This window comes from Lissotriton helveticus, chromosome 3_1, assembly GCF_964261635.1.
Source record: "Lissotriton helveticus chromosome 3_1, aLisHel1.1, whole genome shotgun sequence".
Taxonomy (NCBI): domain Eukaryota; kingdom Metazoa; phylum Chordata; class Amphibia; order Caudata; family Salamandridae; genus Lissotriton; species Lissotriton helveticus.
In genome coordinates, this window is record NC_136061.1 from 392,704,442 (window position 1) to 392,723,262 (window position 18,821).

At 48.6% G+C, this 18,821-nt stretch overlaps 1 protein-coding gene across 4 annotated transcripts in view; it reads right to left on the reverse strand.

The window, feature by feature from the left end:
* The window catches only part of DPH1 (diphthamide biosynthesis 1), a 1,923,189-nt gene that overhangs the window by 795,943 nt on the left and 1,108,425 nt on the right, over positions 1-18,821 (reverse strand). For all 4 annotated transcript variants that reach the window (XM_078680142.1, XM_078680145.1, XM_078680143.1 and 1 more), the window contains one exon: positions 17,221-17,375. In XM_078680142.1, the coding sequence (XP_078536268.1) occupies positions 17,221-17,375 (155 nt within the window). The remainder of the gene's footprint in view (positions 1-17,220; positions 17,376-18,821) is intronic.

Consider the following 18,821-nt stretch of genomic DNA (forward strand, 5'->3'; position numbering starts at 1 on the left):
CTGAGGCCGGTAGTCCAGGCAGCAAACTACCTCAGGCAGATGCCATCCTTGCCCACGACGTGACTGGCTTTACCCCAGCCCTACCGGGCGCTGCTGCCTCGGCGAAACTTTGATTACGGCAGCAATATTTCTGAAAAAGTCACTTTAGTTTCATGTAGCTTATTTTTAGCGAGCGCACTGCTCTCCCTAAAAAAATACAACTCACACGGTACCACTAGGAATCCGTGGCGCACAGCAACATTTTGAGCTGGCCTGGCCCACTCTCTAGAGTTATGAATATCAATTAAATTGGAAACAGTGAATTTTGCTTCTACATCGGAGCCCTTATAAGCTGCTGCAAGCCTCTCTCCCTTGCACATAACCCACACCTCCGAATGTTACTAAAGGATGTATAATTGTGGGACACTTCAGGAATAAAACACAGATAAACGACACAGAACAAACACATAAAAATCGGGTAGACCATCTGTGCCACCTTACCTGTTAGTTTGCTTCCCTCTCCTGGTTGCAGACATTGCTTTTATCCTCTCTCTACTCTGCCCATTTGTGTGTTCATTTCCATGTGTGACAAGTGAAAGTGCTTCAAAGCTGCCATCGGAGACCAGCTTAAAAAATGCAATAGGTCTCGCCTTTCATTAAGTTAAAGCCATTTGCTTTGCTATACAATACCATTAGCAAAGCAAAAGGCTTTAAGTTAATCAAAGGCGAGACCTATTGCATTTTCAATGCTTGTTGCATTTGGGATTCATCATCCCAAATGCAAAATTCGCTAATAAAGAATTCGCACATTTGCGAGGAAATGCATTTAAGGAATCTCCATTTGAGATTCCTTAAATGCAATTCATTAACCATTTCTACATTGCGAATTCGCAATTTTTGGTCGCTATTTACCACGAAGTCTGACTTCGTGGAAAATAGCGAAAAAATAGAAAAAAGCACTTTAGTGCATTTTTCTCAATTGCATGTTACACACACACATGTCCTCTGGACATGTGTGTGCGCAACACCTGTGTAAATTTACATTTCAGGGGTGCTACAGGGTGTCCTTTGGACACCCTGGCACCCATGAAATCGCAATCTTATTTGCGATTAGCTAATTGCTAATCGCAAATAAGGAATAACTCCCCATGCATTCCTATGGGGAGTTATTCTTTATTTGCGATTAGCAATTAGCTAATCGCAAATAAGGAATCAGTGGGAATCGCAATAAATATTGCGATTCCTACATGAATCCCGATTTGCGAGTCTGTAATAGCGATTCCTTATGAATCGCTATTATAGACTCGCAAAACGGGTCTTTCATGAATCTAGCTGTATGTTCAGTGTATTTTATTGTGACGAAAATCCAAGAACAGAAGTGAAATATTAACATCTTTTTATGACATTTGTAATAAAGCTTAAAACATTGAGAGAACATATTGAACCAGTTGTTGTTGAATGGTTGCACAGATTGATGCTGTGGTGGCGCTGAGTGATGTTGTGGTGGCGACAAGTGATGCTGTGGCGTTCAGTGATGCTGCGGTAGCGCATAGTGATGTTGTGGTGCCCCTGAGTGATGCTGTGGTGGTGCTGAGTGATGCTGTGGTGATGCGATAGATAGATAGAGTGAGTGCGATAGATAGAGTGAGGGTGATAGAGTGAGGGCGATAGATAGAGTGAGGGCGATCGATAGATAGATAGAGATAGATAGATAGAGTGATGGCGATAGATAGTGAGTGCAATAGATAGATAGAGTGAGGGTGATAGATAGAATGATGGCGATAGATAGTGAGTGCAATAGATAGACAGATTGAGGTTGTGTGTGCGGGGTTGTGTGTGTGGGGTTGTGTGTGTGCGTGTGTGTGGGGTTGTGTGTGTGGAGTTGTGTGTGTGGGTGTGTGAGTGGGGGTGTGTGGGGGGTGTGGGAGGGTGTGTGAGCGGGGTTGTGTGAGCGGGGTTGTGTGTGTGGAGTTGTGTGTGTGGTTGTGTGTGTGTGGGGTTGTGTGTGTGCGGGGTTGTATGTGTGCGGGGTTGTGTGTGTGTGGGGTTGTGTGTGCGTGTGGGGTTGTGTGTGTGGGGGGGTTGTGTGTGTGTGGGGTTGTGTGTGTTGTGTTTGGGGTTGTGTGTGTTGTGTTTGGAGTTCTGTGTGTTGTGTTTGGGGTTATGTGTGTTGTGTGTGTGGTTGTGAGGTTGTGTGTGTGTGGTTGTGTGTGTGTGTGGTTGTGTGTGTGTGTGGTTGTGTGTGTGGTTGTGTGTGGGGGTTGTGTGTGGGGGGGGTTGTGTGTGTGGGGGGTTGTGTGTGTGTGGGGTTGTGTGTGTGGGGGGATGTGTGTGTGGGGGGATGTGTGTGTGGGGGGATGTGTGTGTGTGGGGATGTGGAGGGTTGTGTGGGGGGTGTTGTGTGTGTGGGGGTTGTGTTTGTGGGGGGGTTGTGTGTGTGAGGGGTTGTGTGTGTGTGGGGGTGTGTGTGGGGGGGTTGTGGGGATGGGGGGTTGTGTGCGCGTGGGGGGGGTGTGTATGTGGGGGGGGTTGTGTGTGAGGTTGTGTGTGTGGGGCGTTGTGTGTCGGGGGGTCTTGTGTGTGTGGGGTGTTGTGTGTGGGGGTTGTGTGTGTGGGGGTTGTGTATGTGCTGTGTGTGGGGGTGATGTGTGTGGGGGTGATGTGTGTGTGGGGGGTTGTGTGGGGGTGGTTGTGTGGGGGTGGTTGTGTGTGGGGGTTGTGTGGGGGTGGTTGTGTGTGGGGGTTGTGTGGGGGGGTTGTGTGTGGGGGGGTTGTGTGTGTGTGGGGTTGTGTGTGTGGGTGTGTGTGTGTGTGTGTGACCTAAAAAGTGGTCAACTGGCAAATAAAATGCTGCCCTAATGTATATCCTTACAGTTACTACATGCACCCATGCAAGAAAGAATACGGGGATCCTCGCACAAATACAATTCACTGGTGGTATTCAGATGGGTTTGAAGCCATCTTCAACAATATTGGCTTCTCCTGACATTTCAGGCCATGTGGTCCAAATCAACCGAGCACAGGCCGTAATTTGCACCACCACTTATCAATGTGCAGACAGTTTTACAATACGAAATATCGGCTGCAGGCCACGTTTGGTTACAAAAGAACGCATAGAGGTTATAGAACAAAGCCGTGGTGAGGCAGACCGAGTAGATTCGGTACACTCAAGCGTACGCTTCTCATTAAAAAAAATCAGGTGAAAACGAGCTGACAATGTCGCGAAGGTAGCATGCAGACAATAAATACGAATACAGCGGCGGCACATACCCCATCCCCTTAAGCACAGAAAACAACCCCTTGGGAATGCACGGGTCGACTCACCATGCTGGGTTAATTTTCCCTCACCTGGAAAACACAAAAAAATTCCTCCCCAGAGCCATAGAAAGCACGCACCACCACTGGAGTGCTGCGAAAGAAAATGGCGAGCGAAAACGCAACCTTACACCTTTCACCAGACCAAAACGTCAACTCTGATTGGACCCGTGAGGAATATCTGGCCCCGGAAGCGAAAGAGGTTCTCCAATCAAACGAGAGAGGCTGCCGGAAACAACAAAAAAACGGACAAGAACGGCAAGCAAGCTGAAACGTATGTGCTCAAGTTCACACCATGTTGGAAAATGGAGAATTCAGGTCGCGCGCTGCAGGCGTGGAGTAGCAGCTGCACCTTTGAGGAGCAGAGCTTGCATCAGTAGTGTGTTGTTTCTCTTGTTTCGTGTATCTCCATGCATGTGAGATTTTTTTTTATAAACAATTTTATTGGTTTTGAACAAAAGTGTGGGAGATATTTATGTGAAGTTTACAATGTTTTGCACCAGAAAGTTTGAAGTTCCGTTAAGCTCTCGGCATTGCGTGGCTGTGGAGCGGCTTTCTTTGAAGTCTGATGGGGAGGGTGGCGGGGGGGCGGGGTAGATTTTTCGGACCGCTTACTATAATCTCGCCTATCATCCCTACGGGATGGAATAGGCGAGACCAAAAAAGAAGTGGGGGGACGCTGACTTCACGAAGGGATGTGACATAATGAAAGGTGGCTTGCACCATCATACTCATTGCCTCCCCTCGCTCACCCCTTAGATGCGACTGCATCAGAGAAGCCAGCACGTGAGCAGCGTTCTGAATGAGCTCCGATTTCGCCCAGAGAGGCCAAAGAGTGAATGTGTGGCTCCATTTGCTCCAGTTATCGAGCTCCCGGTAAAATAAGTGGGGGGGACGCCGTCTACCCGCGTGGTACCCCAACTCGAACCGTGGGTGCAAACTTCCCTCTTAAACACCGTAGACAGCAGTGCTCAGAATGGGCTGCAGCGGTACAAACTTCCCTCTTACACAGCGTAGACAGCAGTGCACAGAATGGGCTGCAGGGGTGCAAGCTTCCCCCTTACACACCGTAGACAGCAGTGCACAGAATGGGCTGCAGCGGTGCAAGTTCCCTCTTACACAGCGTAGACAGCAATGCACAGAATGGGCTGCAGGGGTGCAAGCTTCCCTCTTACACAGCGTAAATGTAAATGTATGTGTCTTATAAAGCGCACTGCTGCCCTGAAGCGTCGTGGCGCTGTAGACCGCTGGGGAACCCGTCCTGGCTATCCCTGTGAGATGGTCCCTACTGGGTATCTCCAAGGTGAAACCAGGCATCCCCGGCGAATGTGGGGGGCTGTTGTAGAGATGAGGCAAGCTAATGCCCAGAGTTGCCGAGTGTGATCCCTGGTTAGAGTAGGCACCGAGGCGAGAATTATCAAGTCCGCTGACCCTGGTCCACGACCCTGCCGCATCGGGAATTGAACCCTGGTCCCGGGCCGTTCTCTGCTTTCGGGTCTGCCGCCTCTAACCAGTGAGCCACACCACTCCACCACGTAGACAGCAGTGCACAGAATGGGCGGCTGCGGTGTAAGCTTCCCTCTTACTCAGCGTAGACTGCAATGCACAGAATGGGCTGCAGCGGTGCAAGCTTACCTCTTACACACCGTAGACAGCAGTGCACAGAATGGGCTGCAGCGGTGCAAGCTTCCCTCTTACACAGCCTAGACAGCTGTGCACACAATGGGCTGCAGCGGTGCAAGCTTGCCTCTTACACAGCGTAGACCGCAGTGCACAGAATGGGCTGCAGCGGTGCTAGCTTCCCTCTTACATAGCGCAGACAGCAGTGCACAGAATGGATTGCAGCAGTGCAAGCTTCCCAATTACACAGCGTAGACTGCATTGCACAGAATGGGCTACAGCGGTGCTAGCTTCCCTCTTGCACACCAGAGACAGCAGTGCACAGAATGCGCTGCAGCGGTGCAAGCTTCCCGCTTACACAGGGTAGACAGCAGAGCACAGTATGGGCTGCAGCGGTCCAAGCTTCCCTCTTACACAGCATTGACAGCAGTGCACAGAATGGGCTGCAGCGGTGCAAGCTTCCCGCTTACACAGGGTAGACAGCAGAGCGCAGTATGGGCTGCAGCGGTGGAAGTTGGCCACAAGTCCTAGTGGGGACGCTGACATCACGACAGGAAGTGATGTCACGAAAGGTGGCTTGCACCATCAGACTCATTGCCTCCCCTCACTCACTCCTTAGATGCGACTGCATCGGAGAAGCCAGTGCGTGAGCAGCATTGTGAATGAGCTCCGATCTAGCCCCAGAGAGGCCCAAGAGTGAATGTGTGGCTCTATTTGTTCCAGTTATCGAGCTCCCGGTAAAATAAGTGGGGGGACGCCCTCCACCCGTGTGGTACCCTAACTCGATCCCTGGGTGCAAGCTTCCCTCTTACACAGCGTAGACAGCAATGCACAGAATGGGCTGCAGCGGTACAAGCTTCCCTCTTACACAGCGTGGACAGCAGTGCACAGAATGGGCTGCAGCAGTGCTAGCTTCCCTCTTACACACCGTAGACAGCAGTGCACCGAATGGGCTGCAGCGGTGCTAGCTTCCCTCCTACACACCTCAGATAGCAGTGCACACAATGGGCTGCAGTGGCGCAAGCTTTTCTTTTACACAGTGCAGGCAGCAGCGCACAGAATGGGTTGCAGCGGTGCAAGCTTCCCTCTTGCACATCGTAGACAGCAGTGCACAGAATGGGCTGGGGCAGTGCAAGCTTCCCTCTCACACAGCGTAGACAGCAGTGCACACAATGGGCTGCAGCAGTGCAAGATTCCCTCTTACACAGCGCAGACAGCAGTGCACAGAATAGGCTGCAGCAGTGCAAGCTTCCCTCTTACACAGCACAGACAGCAGCACACAGAATGGGTTGCAGCGGTGCAAGCTTCCCTCTTACCCAGCTTAGACAGCAGTGCACAGAATGGGTTGCAGCGGTGCAAGCTTCCCTTTTACACAGCAGTGCACAGAATGGGCTGCCGCGGTGCAAGCTTCCCTCTTACACAGCACACACAGCAGTGCACAGAATGGGCTGAAGCGGTGCAAGCTTCCCTCTTACACAGCGTAGACAGCAGTGCACAGAATGGGCTGCAGCGGTGCTAGCTTCCCACTTACACAGCGCAGACAAAGGCGCACATAATGGACTGCAGCGGAGCAAGCTTCCCTCTCACACAGCGTAGACAGCAGTGCACACAATGGGCTGCAGCGGTGCAAGCTTCCCTCTTACACAGCGCAGACAGCAGTGCACAGAATAGCCTGCAGCGGTGCAAGCTTCCCTCTTACACAGCGTAGACAGCAGCGCACAGAATGTGTTGCAGCGGTGCAAGCTTCCCTCTTACACAGCGTAGACAGGAGTGCACAGAATGGGTTGCAGCGGTGCAAGCTTCCCTTTTACACAGCAGTGCACACAATGGGCTGCAGCGGTGCAAGCTTCCCTCGTACACAGCTTAGACAGCAGTGCACAGAATGGGTCGCAGCGGTGCAAGCTTCCCTCTTACACAGCGTAGACAGCAGTGCACAGAATGGGCTGCAGCGGTGCAAGCTTCCCTCTTACACAGCATAGACTGCATTGCACAGAATGGGTTGCAGCGGTGCAAGCTTCCCTCTTACACAGCGTAGACAGCAGTGCACAGAATGGGCTGCAGGGGTACAAGCTTCCCTCTTACAGAGCGTAGACAGCAGTGTACAGAATGGGTTGCAGCGGTGCAAGCTTCCCTCTTACACGGCGTAGACAGCAGTGCACAGAATGGGTTGCAGCGGTGCAAGCTTCCCTCTTACACAGCGTAGACAGCAGTGCACAGAATGGGCTGCAGCGGTGCAAGCTTCCCTCTTACACAGCATAGACTGCATTGCACAGAATGGGTTGCAGCGGTGCAAGCTTCCCTCTTACACAGCGTAGACAGCAGTGCACAGAATGGGCTGCAGCGGTGCAAGCTTCCCTCTTACACAGCGTAGACAGCAGTGCACAGAATGGGCTGCAGGGGTACAAGCTTCCCTCTTACAGAGCGTAGACAGCAGTGTACAGAATGGGTTGCAGCGGTGCAAGCTTCCCTCTTACACGGCGTAGACAGCAGTGCACAGAATGGGTTGCAGCGGTGCAAGCTTCCCTCTTACACAGCGTAGACAGCAGTGCACAGAATGGGCTGCAGCGGTGCAAGCTTCCCTCTTACACAGCATAGACTGCATTGCACAGAATGGGTTGCAGCGGTGCAAGCTTCCCTCTTACACAGCGTAGACAGCAGTGCACAGAATGGGCTGCAGCGGTGCAAGCTTCCCTCTTACACAGCGTAGACAGCAGTGCACAGAATGGGCTGCAGGGGTACAAGCTTCCCTCTTACAGAGCGTAGACAGCAGTGCACAGAATGGGTTGCAGCGGTGCAAGCTTCCCTCTTACACGGCGTAGACAACAGTGCACAGAATGGGTTGCAGCGGTGCAAGCTTCCCTCTTACACAGCGTAGACAGCAGTGCACAGAATGGGCTGCAGTGGTGCTAGCTTCCCTCTTACCCAGCGTAGACAGCAGTGCACACAATGGGCTTCATCGATGCAAGTTTCCCTCTTAGACACCGTAGACAGCAGTGCACAGAATGCAGCTAGAAGGTCAGAGCATTAGAACACCCTTTGTGCTGATTTACCCAACGCCTAACACCTTTTTGGTGACTTGAAAATGTGTACATTTCCCTCACGTTAAAACTGATGAATATGCAGTGCGAACCGTTGCTTTGGACGTAATGTATAAAAGGTGTTTCTGGTGTGATAACCATCACTGAACCATCTGCTGCAGCTGCACACAACAGGAAGGCCATGATGATTAGAAGGCGGTTTTATGAGCACCAGAAATCGCGGCCATTTTGGACAGTAAGAAGTCTCCCTTCATTTGACCAGCCTTGAGAAAGAAAAAAATATTAATGCTGTGTCATTTATTTTTTCCAATTTGCTCAAAGGATTTGAGAATTCTAAGAAAGACTTCGGAAAGCAGATGTATGTGGAACCACTGCCTTGTATCCTTCTACGGTTACCCATGGGAACTAAACCATCCCCACAAAACAGTTGGCTGTGAGACCGGGAAGGCACAGACCCCCTGGAACGCAGTGACGTCGAGTGATTCATCCGAGCGCACCAGACTGCTGGTGGTGGCACCGCTTAATAACGCACTCACTGAATCACAGAGAAGGGTGCCAGGGCTGGGTTAGCTAAAGAACTAAGCACATGTCAGATACCTAACAAACAACCCCTGCGTCACCACGCGAGGAAGAGCAAGGCCAAGAAACACACATTTAATATTCTACTTGTGAATACAATTCTTGGAAAACTAGAAACTTCCGGCACAGACGTTTTGGTTTTAACTAAGCCACAAATATCTAGAACCAAAAACATATTTAATTACTAGAAAAAAAGGAAGTTCAATGCTACCTGCTTCAATTATGCATCCAAGGTTGATTTTTGAATGGAGCAAAACATGGCGGACACTTTAACAAACGAAAATGCGTACTTGACAAACTGATGGAGGAAATCTCACCTCTATTCCAATGAATGTTAACAAAGCACTGGAGCCTCTCTGCTAGTACTTCAGCGGATCTACCCTGCCCTCTGAGCAGGCTTAAAGTTAAATATAATCAGCATGATGCCATTTCGACAATGGGAAAGTCCTTCAAAACAGGTAGGAGCGGTATTCATGACACCAACAGTGTCACGCGGCGGCGGCACAGGCGCCTGGTAGGCGGGATGCAAGAAAGGAGCCGTATAGGCAATATCAAGCTCGAGGCCACGGATGTCTGCCTGGCCCTTGTGGATACTGAAGAGTAGCATTGACGCAGGCGCGGTGCGTCCATTGGGGCGTAGGGGCGAAGCCCCACTAAGCCCCATGGACCCACCACGTCGTCACTAGAAGCCAAACACAATTATTTAAAAAAATCGCGCTATCTGCCGGCCGGGAAACCGGGAGACACCCGACCTTCCCGGAGTGCGCAAGGGGGAGGGGGGGGGGGGGGGGGGGAGGATCGGGCTGCTGCAGCTGCGCAAGTGTATTTTTGGGCACAAACATGCCCGCGCATGCGCAGATCGTTTTCTTGTGAATTCCCCCTTAGAGAGAGTACCAGGGGGCGGGCCGCAGCCCCCGGGGTTACACAGGGCGACTGGGCGAGGAGTCATGGTGCCCCCCCCAGCCAATCCTGGCGCAGGATTGGCTGGTCAATACATAGCCGGGTTACATAACCCCTGACGGATAGCACGGCCGACTTTGGTGCTGGGAAACCAGGTTCGAGCCTCTTATCGAACCATAAAAATGTATACATGACTTACTTTGGTGTTAAATAAATAGATATTTTAAAAAACAAATAAAAATGATGTTCCGACTAAGGTGTGAAATTGGTGTCGAATAAATACATGTTTTTAAAAACAATTAATATTAATCATGTATCATTGGTGCTGGAGTACAAGGTTCGAGACTGGTATTAAACACTGACAAGCTGTGTGCAAGTTATATGGTCATAAAAATACATGATGCAGGATGAATGATGGGTGGATGGGTGGATGCATGAATGAATGATGGATGCAGGATGGGTGGATGAATGAATGATGGATGCAGGATGGATGCAGGGTGGATGGATGGGTGCATGAATGAATGATGGATGCAGGATGGATGCATGAATGGATGCAGGAATGGATGATGGATGGGTGGATGGATGGGTGGATGGATGGGTGGATGAATGAATGATGGATGCAGGGTGGATGACTGGGTGCATGAATGAATGATGGATGCAGGATCGGTGGACACATGAATGGATGCAGAAATGGATGCAGGATGGATGATGGATGGGTGGATGGGTGGATGGATGGATGCATGAATGAATGATGGATGGATGGATGCAGGATGGATGGGTGGATGGATGGATGGGTGGGTGGATGCATGAATGAATGATGGATGCAGGATGGATGGGTGGATGGATGGATGGATGCATGAATGATGGATGCAGGATGGATGGATGGGTGAATGCATGAATGAATGATGGATGCTGGATGGATGGGTGGATGCATGAATGAATGATGGATGCAGGATTGATGCAGAATTGGTGGATGGATGGGTGGGTGGGTGGATGGATGGATGGGTGGATGCATGAATGATGTATGGATGGATGCAAGGTGGTTCGGGCTCGCTCGCTGCGCTCGCTCGCTGCGGTGCAATATGCAAATTAGTTTACGCCCCACCACTTTCAAATGTCACCAGCCGCCCCTGATTGACGGACTAGTGAGGGAGCCTGCTAAATGGAGGAGTTCGGCCCGCACACAACTGCAGAAAATGAGGGTGATCCAGCTGGCAGCTACTATTGTATTGGATCAGGGCCGACCCCGCAAAATAACCTGAATGTGCCAACACTGGGACACATTCAGCAGCACCCGAACAGTGTCCGTTTTCCATCCGGAGCAGCAACCTGCAGGAGGTTCCATCATCACCGGGGTACACTTGTCAGATTTTGGGACAGGCCAGTTCATTGGTTCGATCTGGGCTTTTTTAGCATCCTTATTTTCGGGAGAGCTATGGTGGCCATCAGGCCGGACTGGGAACCATCCTGGGCGGGGGGGAGGGGTGCCGCCGAGCTCTTTGCCAGGGCCGGTTTTCTGCCGGGGGATTGCCCGGTGCCCGCTACGACTAGTCCGGGCCTAGTGGCCCTGGTCACCCTTGTGATAAAAAAGCAGGCCAAATCAGCAGACATTCACCACAATAAAGTTGGGATGGCACTGAGGTGGGCACATGGCATTTTATTCCCTGGCTGGTCAACCACCATGTTGGAGGTGAAGGTCAATGGTGAGGGCATGATCTTGTAGCACCTGGTCACATGCCAAGGGAACCCCCTCCCCAAGGGACTTGGTGGAAGGTTGGGACCATGACATATGACGGGGATCGCCTTGAGATGCAAGTTGTTGGAAATTGGGTTACTGGTTGCTTGGGGTGAAACCCTTCTCAAGCTGGAACCAAAGGGTGAAATATAAGCAAATCAAAATTTAACCTATGCTGAACCCTCTGGAAGCTTGGCACGAAAGCAGTCAGGCTTACCTAAATGACAATATGTACAGAATGTACGTAGCACTTCAAACAGTAATAAAGTGAAAACATAACACAAGAAAAATCCTAAACCAATAAAAAAAAAATAGAGTAGCATTTACTAAATTATTTGACACCAAAGTGGGAAATATCCAAACAGTAGGACTGGAGACATGCAGTTTTAAAGAGTTAGATGCAGGGCACAAGTCATAAAAAAAGAAGTGGGGGGATGCTGTCACCGGAAGTGACGTCACGACAGGAAGTGACGTCACGAAAGGTGCCGAGCTTCTCGTCCCATAGAGGCCAGAGAGTGAAGTCCAGCTGTTTGGCAGGGGGGACGGTGTCCCCCCGGAAAAATAAGTGGGGGTACGCCGTCCACCCGCGTCGTACCCCGACTCGAGCCCTGGTTAGATGAAACTGGTACTAAGAAGCACAAAGCACGTACTGTGGTTATCTGTTTGCACCAGACAAAGTCGCTAGTTCAGGCAAAATGCGATAGGGCGTGGGCCAGATAAAGGGACCAAGTTAGGCCCGCTGCAGAGTGCTGTGAGATTCCGCGTCAAGGATGCGTTGCGCAGTGGTGTTTCTGAGGAGCTGCGATGCGAGGTCCTGCATTGTCATCGAGGATCGCATAGAGGAGAGGTTTTAAATGCAAAGCTCTGCTTCGAAGATGTGTTGCGTACCAGCGGTTCCTTAGAAGCTGCAGGGCGGAGATGCCGAGTCCTGGGTCATCATCAAGGATGCCGTCGACAAAGTTCTTGCGATGCAACGGTCTTGCCTGCTTCAAGGATATGTTGCGCAGCAGCAGTTCAGAGGAAGCTGCGATGTGATGTCCTACGGCGTGGGTGCATCGCGCAGCAATGGTTTCGAGGCAGAGCTGTGAGGAGATGCGTGACGCTGCATCAGATCTGCCTGCAGCAGCATAGCTGGGCTGGCAGAGCACCAACAGGTCCACTTCCAAGGGCTCTGGACTGGGAAGGCACCACTTGAGGGACAAGACTCAGAACAGACAGAGTCCAGGTGCTGGGTTCAAGATAGTTGGAGCCTGTGCTATCCCTTAGTCTTCTGATCACGATGCCAGCAAACTGGTTCTTGGAGTCACTGTGGTGGTCCTGGGTTCAAGATCCAGGTCTAGTCCATCACTCAATCAGCAAGGCAGCAGGGCAACACATTAGCAGCCTTTCTGGCAGAGCAGTATAGAAGTCCTTCTGAGTCTTCCACAGGTCTAGAGGTGTACTGCAGAGTTGGGCCTGAGGGTCGAATATCTATACCTGGTGCCAATGTTGAAGTAGGAGAAGGTTCTGGAGGATTCCACCCCACAGCTGTTTGGGATGTCCAGCCTCTCTACCCTGGCCCCAGATTGTCTGGGATCACAAAAGACTAGAGTTAAGGCCTTGGTGAATGTGCTGTGCAAGTGTGGTAGGTGACAGCTCCTCCTCCTCATCGTTAGAGATGATTCATCCTGCCAACACCTATCATCCCTTTGTCTCACTTTCTGGGAGCAATACACAAATACCAACTGCCAGCCACACATATTTATGTGACCTAGGATGCAGGCAGCAGACACCAAATGATTGGGACAAGAGAATGACAACTTTCATAAAGTGTCATTTTCAGAATGGTGGCTTAAAATACGAATTTACCATTAAAGAGATCTGTAAATTACAATTAGACACCAAACTCTATAGTCCTACCAGCTTCCAACTGAAAGTTATCACTGTGATAAGTTAATCCAACGGGAAAAGAAAGCCTTGTAGTAGTTGAAAACAAATTGGAGAGTTTTCATTACCAGGACATGTAAAACATAAACAAGTCTAACATTTTAAATACACCGCACCATACCCTATGAGTTGCTTAGGGCACACCCTAAGGGTGACTTACAGGTATTAAAAGGGAAGGTTCAGACCTAGCAACATTTTTATTTTATATATAACACCAAAGAGAAATGAAGGGGAAAAATATATATATATATATATATATATATATATATATATATATATATATATATATATATTTTCCAGGAACTCCGTTATTTCATCCGCTGCCACCAGGATAAAAAACAAACCGGACCCATTCAGGTAAATTTGCACATTTTATTTGTGTGCTTCTATCTCCGCCATGACGCGTTTCGGGCCCTTGAGCCCTTGATCACATATATACACAGCAACCGCCTATTACCATATGGGAAATCATTCATGGTATAAAAACTGCCCTCACACACTCAATCATGTCATGCTTCATCATACGGTACTCTTCGACAACCTGGCGCAGACCAACATTCAAAGTGTAGCAAAAAAAGATTTTTAAGACCAACCATTGGCCATCGAATTCTAGGATCCACCACACACTAACAAAACATTCTAAAACTACCTCAGAGAGTGTCCACTTGATTTTTATTCTGCACCTCTTTGGGCAGGATTAAAAATAGTTTATCAGGGTTATACTTGGACTTTTAGTACCCATCCCCTGTGTAATCTATGTTCAACATCAACCTGTTCCACCCCCCCAAAGGCGGCGTCAGGAAAATGATCCCACTCTCTTGTGCCCTGTTACCCCCCCCCCCCTTTTTTAAAAATGCGGTTGTAAATGGTGGTGGGGAATCATAGTATGGCCCTACTTGCCTCTTTTGAGGATTTCCTCAGGAGCAACCTAAGTTTCATAAAGTATTCTCCAAAACCGGGGTAAAGGTGGGAATGCCACCCTATACTCACACTTTCGTCAAGTGTGAGTCTTTACCCCCCTTTCTTCTTGTGTGTGTGAAAAGTTTATTTTGCCAGGTTGAAATGGCAGTTTAAAACTGCACCAACAGGCTGAAATGGCAGGCCTGAGACATGTTTAAGGGGGTACTTATGGGGGTGACACTATTAGTGCTGCAGGCCCCGATAGCATTTAATCTACAGGCCCTGAGCATATGTATTTCAGCTCTACTAAGGACTTGCAAGTAAATTAAATAAGGCAGTTGGGTGTAAGCCAATTTAACCAAGGGGAGAGCAAAAGCCCTTTAGCGCTGGTGGGCAATTGTAAATACATAGAGTCCTAAGGCCAAGAAAAACAAAATCAGCAAAAATGGAGGAGGAAGGCAAAATGTTTCGGGGAAGACCACCCTAACACTGTCAGGTGTAACACATGTGGTGTCACCAGCGTGAAATGGAATATTAATCAATACCCAAGTGCAATGAGAATGCCTGTCTCCTCGTACATATGTAACACATGGCAAGATGACTACTCTTAATTTTAATTTGAGTGATAAAAGCGGTTAAGTTCAAGATTTCTAGGCCCTCCTTTTGTTTGAGTCTCATCCTGGCCAGAAGCTATCTGGGCCCAACACCTAGATGCTAATGCAATGTATTGAATGCTATGATTACCATGTGCTCCTATATTTTTTTATACAATTTAATGCAATGCTTTTTACCTCACCCAATGTACTTGTGCAAACTTAACCTCTAAACATGTAAACGCACTTTGTTCCCTTTGGGTCGAGCCAGCGCTATAGAAAACTCAATAAATAAATAAATGGAAGGAAGGAAGCAAAGGCACTGAGCTTGTCATCACTTTATAAGTGCTTAAGAGAAACTAAGCTTTGGGCGCAGGTTTTTGGCTGTGCGCAACCCCTCTATGTAAGCAGTATGCATGCACTGCAAGAATGTCAGACGTATCTGTCTGTAAGAGTAATTACACTAATAATGATTTGAACCCATAATGATGTTAACAGCACTTTCTAATTTATTTTTTATTTAATCTATTTGTTAGCACTTTTCATCCCAATGTGGGGTGTCGGGCTCTTTACATCACACACACACATATATTATAATTATACAGTGACAATGATTCATACAAGGGTGTAAATTAATGGTGCGGGAAATGTTACACAAGACAATGAGAATTACAAGGTGTAGGAGTCACATATTATCCATATTGGTAGGCATCACATGTTAAGAGTGCCTGGTGAAAGTCAGGACTGAAAATGCAACACAGTTGTTGGGGTTGTCTGTGCTAATAAGACTTTATTGCTACCCAAAGTAACCGCTTTTAGAAACCATAGAATTTTGAAAGATTGAGGAAAAATACAATAAGGTTCTAAGTCCATGCCTTGCAGCTTGCGCCTGCAGCTCCATGATGTCGTTTCATAGCAGTCGCGGACAGCATTGCTCACGAGTTGGGGGTGGAGGGGGCGGACGTGAGTGGTCGGGGGCGGACGTGAGTGGTCACGGGGGTTGTCGCGGGGTTGGATCGCGGGAAAATTAAAAAACAAATAATTAAACGTACCTTTTTGTCGGGTTTCTGCGTCTTCTCTGCTCCTGCTCTCCTGCCTCGGACAGGAACAGGAAGCAGGCAGCCAGGCTCCCTCCCCTAAGCCAAGCACAACGCTTGTTGTGATTGGTCAGGATATCGCCCAGCCAGGGGCTAATGGGGTGGCAATGTAGCCTGCATAGAGAAGAGCAGAGTGCGCATGAGTAGTTTGGGCGGCCCAAGAGGGCCGACCAAACAGTCTTTGCGCAATCAGGAATGGGACCAGAGAGCAAAGAGCAGAGCAGCCCCGCCCGCTCGCAATGCGCAAAGACGACATAAAATGGTAATAAAGTACCATTTTATGTTTTGGCTTTCTTGCACTGTGAGAAAGCAAAGGGGTGACGCTCCTCCGCCTTAGTGGAGGAGTCGCCCCTGTTTCATAGCTACATTAGAATGACTGTAATTTATGAACTGCAAAGCAAAAGGATCTCTGTGACAAAAGCGGTAATCTGCACACTGTGCTAACTACATAAAATGAGAATCTGTGGTCTGCTTTGCAGCAGGCACACTGAGGGGGTGTTAGAACATTCGAAGGTTGACTATCCACTGTGCATCCCAATATGAAATGATATTAATTTGAAAAATAAAGAGTAATGTTGTAACTATGAATTTAGGAGCATATTTCGTTTTGTGACAAAATGGACGACATAAATGAATATTTACAGGGTTAAGATACAATTGCGTATAAATTGCTATTCACCAAGAGACACAGCTCACGTTTGATTGGTGCTTCACTAGAGACAATCCCATAAAAACAAGTCAGGTGTGTTATCTGTCGTACTCGTTCCTGGGTGGTCTCTCACTCTTTGTGGAAACGGATTGTTGATGGCTGCAGTGCCTTCCGTAGGAGGCTTTTATTTGCATACAGGTTAATCAGCCCACTCGCTTACTGCAGCAGTCATGAGGGCCACTCTTCTGATGGAGTCTGGGCATGTGAAGCATGCAGGCCCCTTCCTACTCGAACACCTGTTTCATGCAATGTGAATAAAATCGATTTTCCCATCCAAACATAAGAAATAAAAATAAAAATGAATGGTAACCCAATGAAAAACATGAATTCTGACAGAATTGTAGTCATGGTCCCTCTGATGGGACTTGTATGTAATGCAATGCAATGCAAGAAGTTCTGTTCTTATGGCATTACCTACACTCAAAAAACATTTAACTAAAAAACAAGAGTATACTATGGCTGGCACCCCTGGAAAAAATCAACTACACCCAAAACGACTACAATCATGGACTACAGACTCCTATACATTCTTCAACCTCGCACAAAAATATCTGCAAAATTGCAATGCGCTCTTGGTATCTATACACTGAACGAAACTCTGCCTTGCATTATCAGTATGGACTGCACCCAATGCCCCAGGGTACCCCAGGTGGAGTATACTGCAGCCGTCTCCACGCAAGAACAGGAGGATAACCTGCACATTCCTCGGAATCCATATCTGTGAAGCGCTTAGAATATGTACTTTTGATTTCGACTCTGCCCACTACCTACAACATCTACAGTTCTCCAAAGCTCACCTCCCATCTTGGCGATAGTTTTCTTGGCTTACCTGTAAGGCAGATGCAAACTGGATGGTGCTGACAAGGGCAATGGTGGCCCCCTGTGCGAAGTTGAACATCACAGTCTCCACAAAGTGTGACGTGTCAATCTTAATATCCACAAAGACGTAGAGCATCTGTATCCCCTTCGTAGCATCGATGGGAACTGGAGGGAAGAGAAATGGACAAAACATCATTTAAGGGATCCCAAAGGGAAGGAAGGCAATACGTGACTTCAAAGACAGCAATTTTGTGACCTCCAGACAAATCCTTTCAGCACCACTGTGACTAGCAGAAAAGGACCACTGGGGCAACCAGGGAGGCCTCTAGGGACCTCTGAGAGAAAGGCCCTTGTGGTCTCCAGAGTGGAAACCTCTTGGGACCTCGGTGGGGTAACAGTCTTGGGGTCTTTGAGAGTGGTGTGCTGTAGGAGTCTCTCACAGAAACACTGACAGAGACACTCTGGAGAAGAGTCTTGTGTTTTATTAAGTGAAGACACTTTGGTTCTCAGGAGGGAAGACTCTAGCGGTCTCCGAGATAAGACTCATGGGTTACCTGGAGGCAGGACTCTTGCAGTCTCTGGATGAAAGACTCTGTGTCCCCTTGAGGTGAGCCCTGTGCTTGGGAGCAAGCAGCCTTCTTGTTAATGCAGGTTGGTTATTACATGGTATACAAGAACAATGTTCAGCTGTCAGTACGTCTTCCCTCCACTCACCCACGGGATCAAGTAGGGCTTCCATCAAAAAGCGCCTCTATACCTGCACAGGAGCAATGTCCTTTGCACTCTCCGCACTCTAACAGGGGAGTGCCGTCGCACACTCTACACGGGGGAGTTACGTTACATGCGTTTTTAAGTTACCCTGTCACCTGAAATGGGCTTGTGGTGCAAACGCTGAATACTGAATGCTGCAGGTCACGTTAATTGTTGATTAAAGCACCAGGTTTTGTAAAGCCAATGTAAGCTTAAGTGATTAATAAATGTTCAGAACATTTGTTCCATAGGTGAGAGGCAAGGATGGAGAAGAACGTCTGTCCATAGGGTATGGTATATTCACGGAATGACCACCAGGAATGCACTTTTGGATCACAGTGGTTGGAAAGGGAAGACTGTTATAGAAACAAAGCCCCATGGCATGCTCACCTGAACATGTAGGCCAGGGCTCCACAAGAAGGTCCATTTTCATTGGCTTGTCAGGCTAACAAGCTTAAATGCTGGCTGCCCCGGTACCCTCAGAGCGCCCCCTATCAATTACAGCAGGAGTCGGTTTTGCAAACTTTTCTGCGCTTTACACGTCCTGACAATATTCGATAATAAAATTGCACCAACTGCAACCACATGATGTGGGGCATTAGCCCCCCTCCTTGCCCGGCCGCACCAATTGGTAGTCCTCTTTGTCCATTAGCAGTAACGTCCCTAGCACTCCCTGTAAATGTATTTACATAGCGCTTATGACCCCTGTCAAGAAACTGAAGTGCTTTTTCAGCGAGTAGCACGCTACTCCAGAACCTACAATTAGTAGTTATTAGGTTAGTATAATTGTTTTCTTTCTTGTGCATTAGTTGTGTTAGGTTTATGCTCCTGATTTCTTGTGTGTTTAGTAGAGTTTGGAGG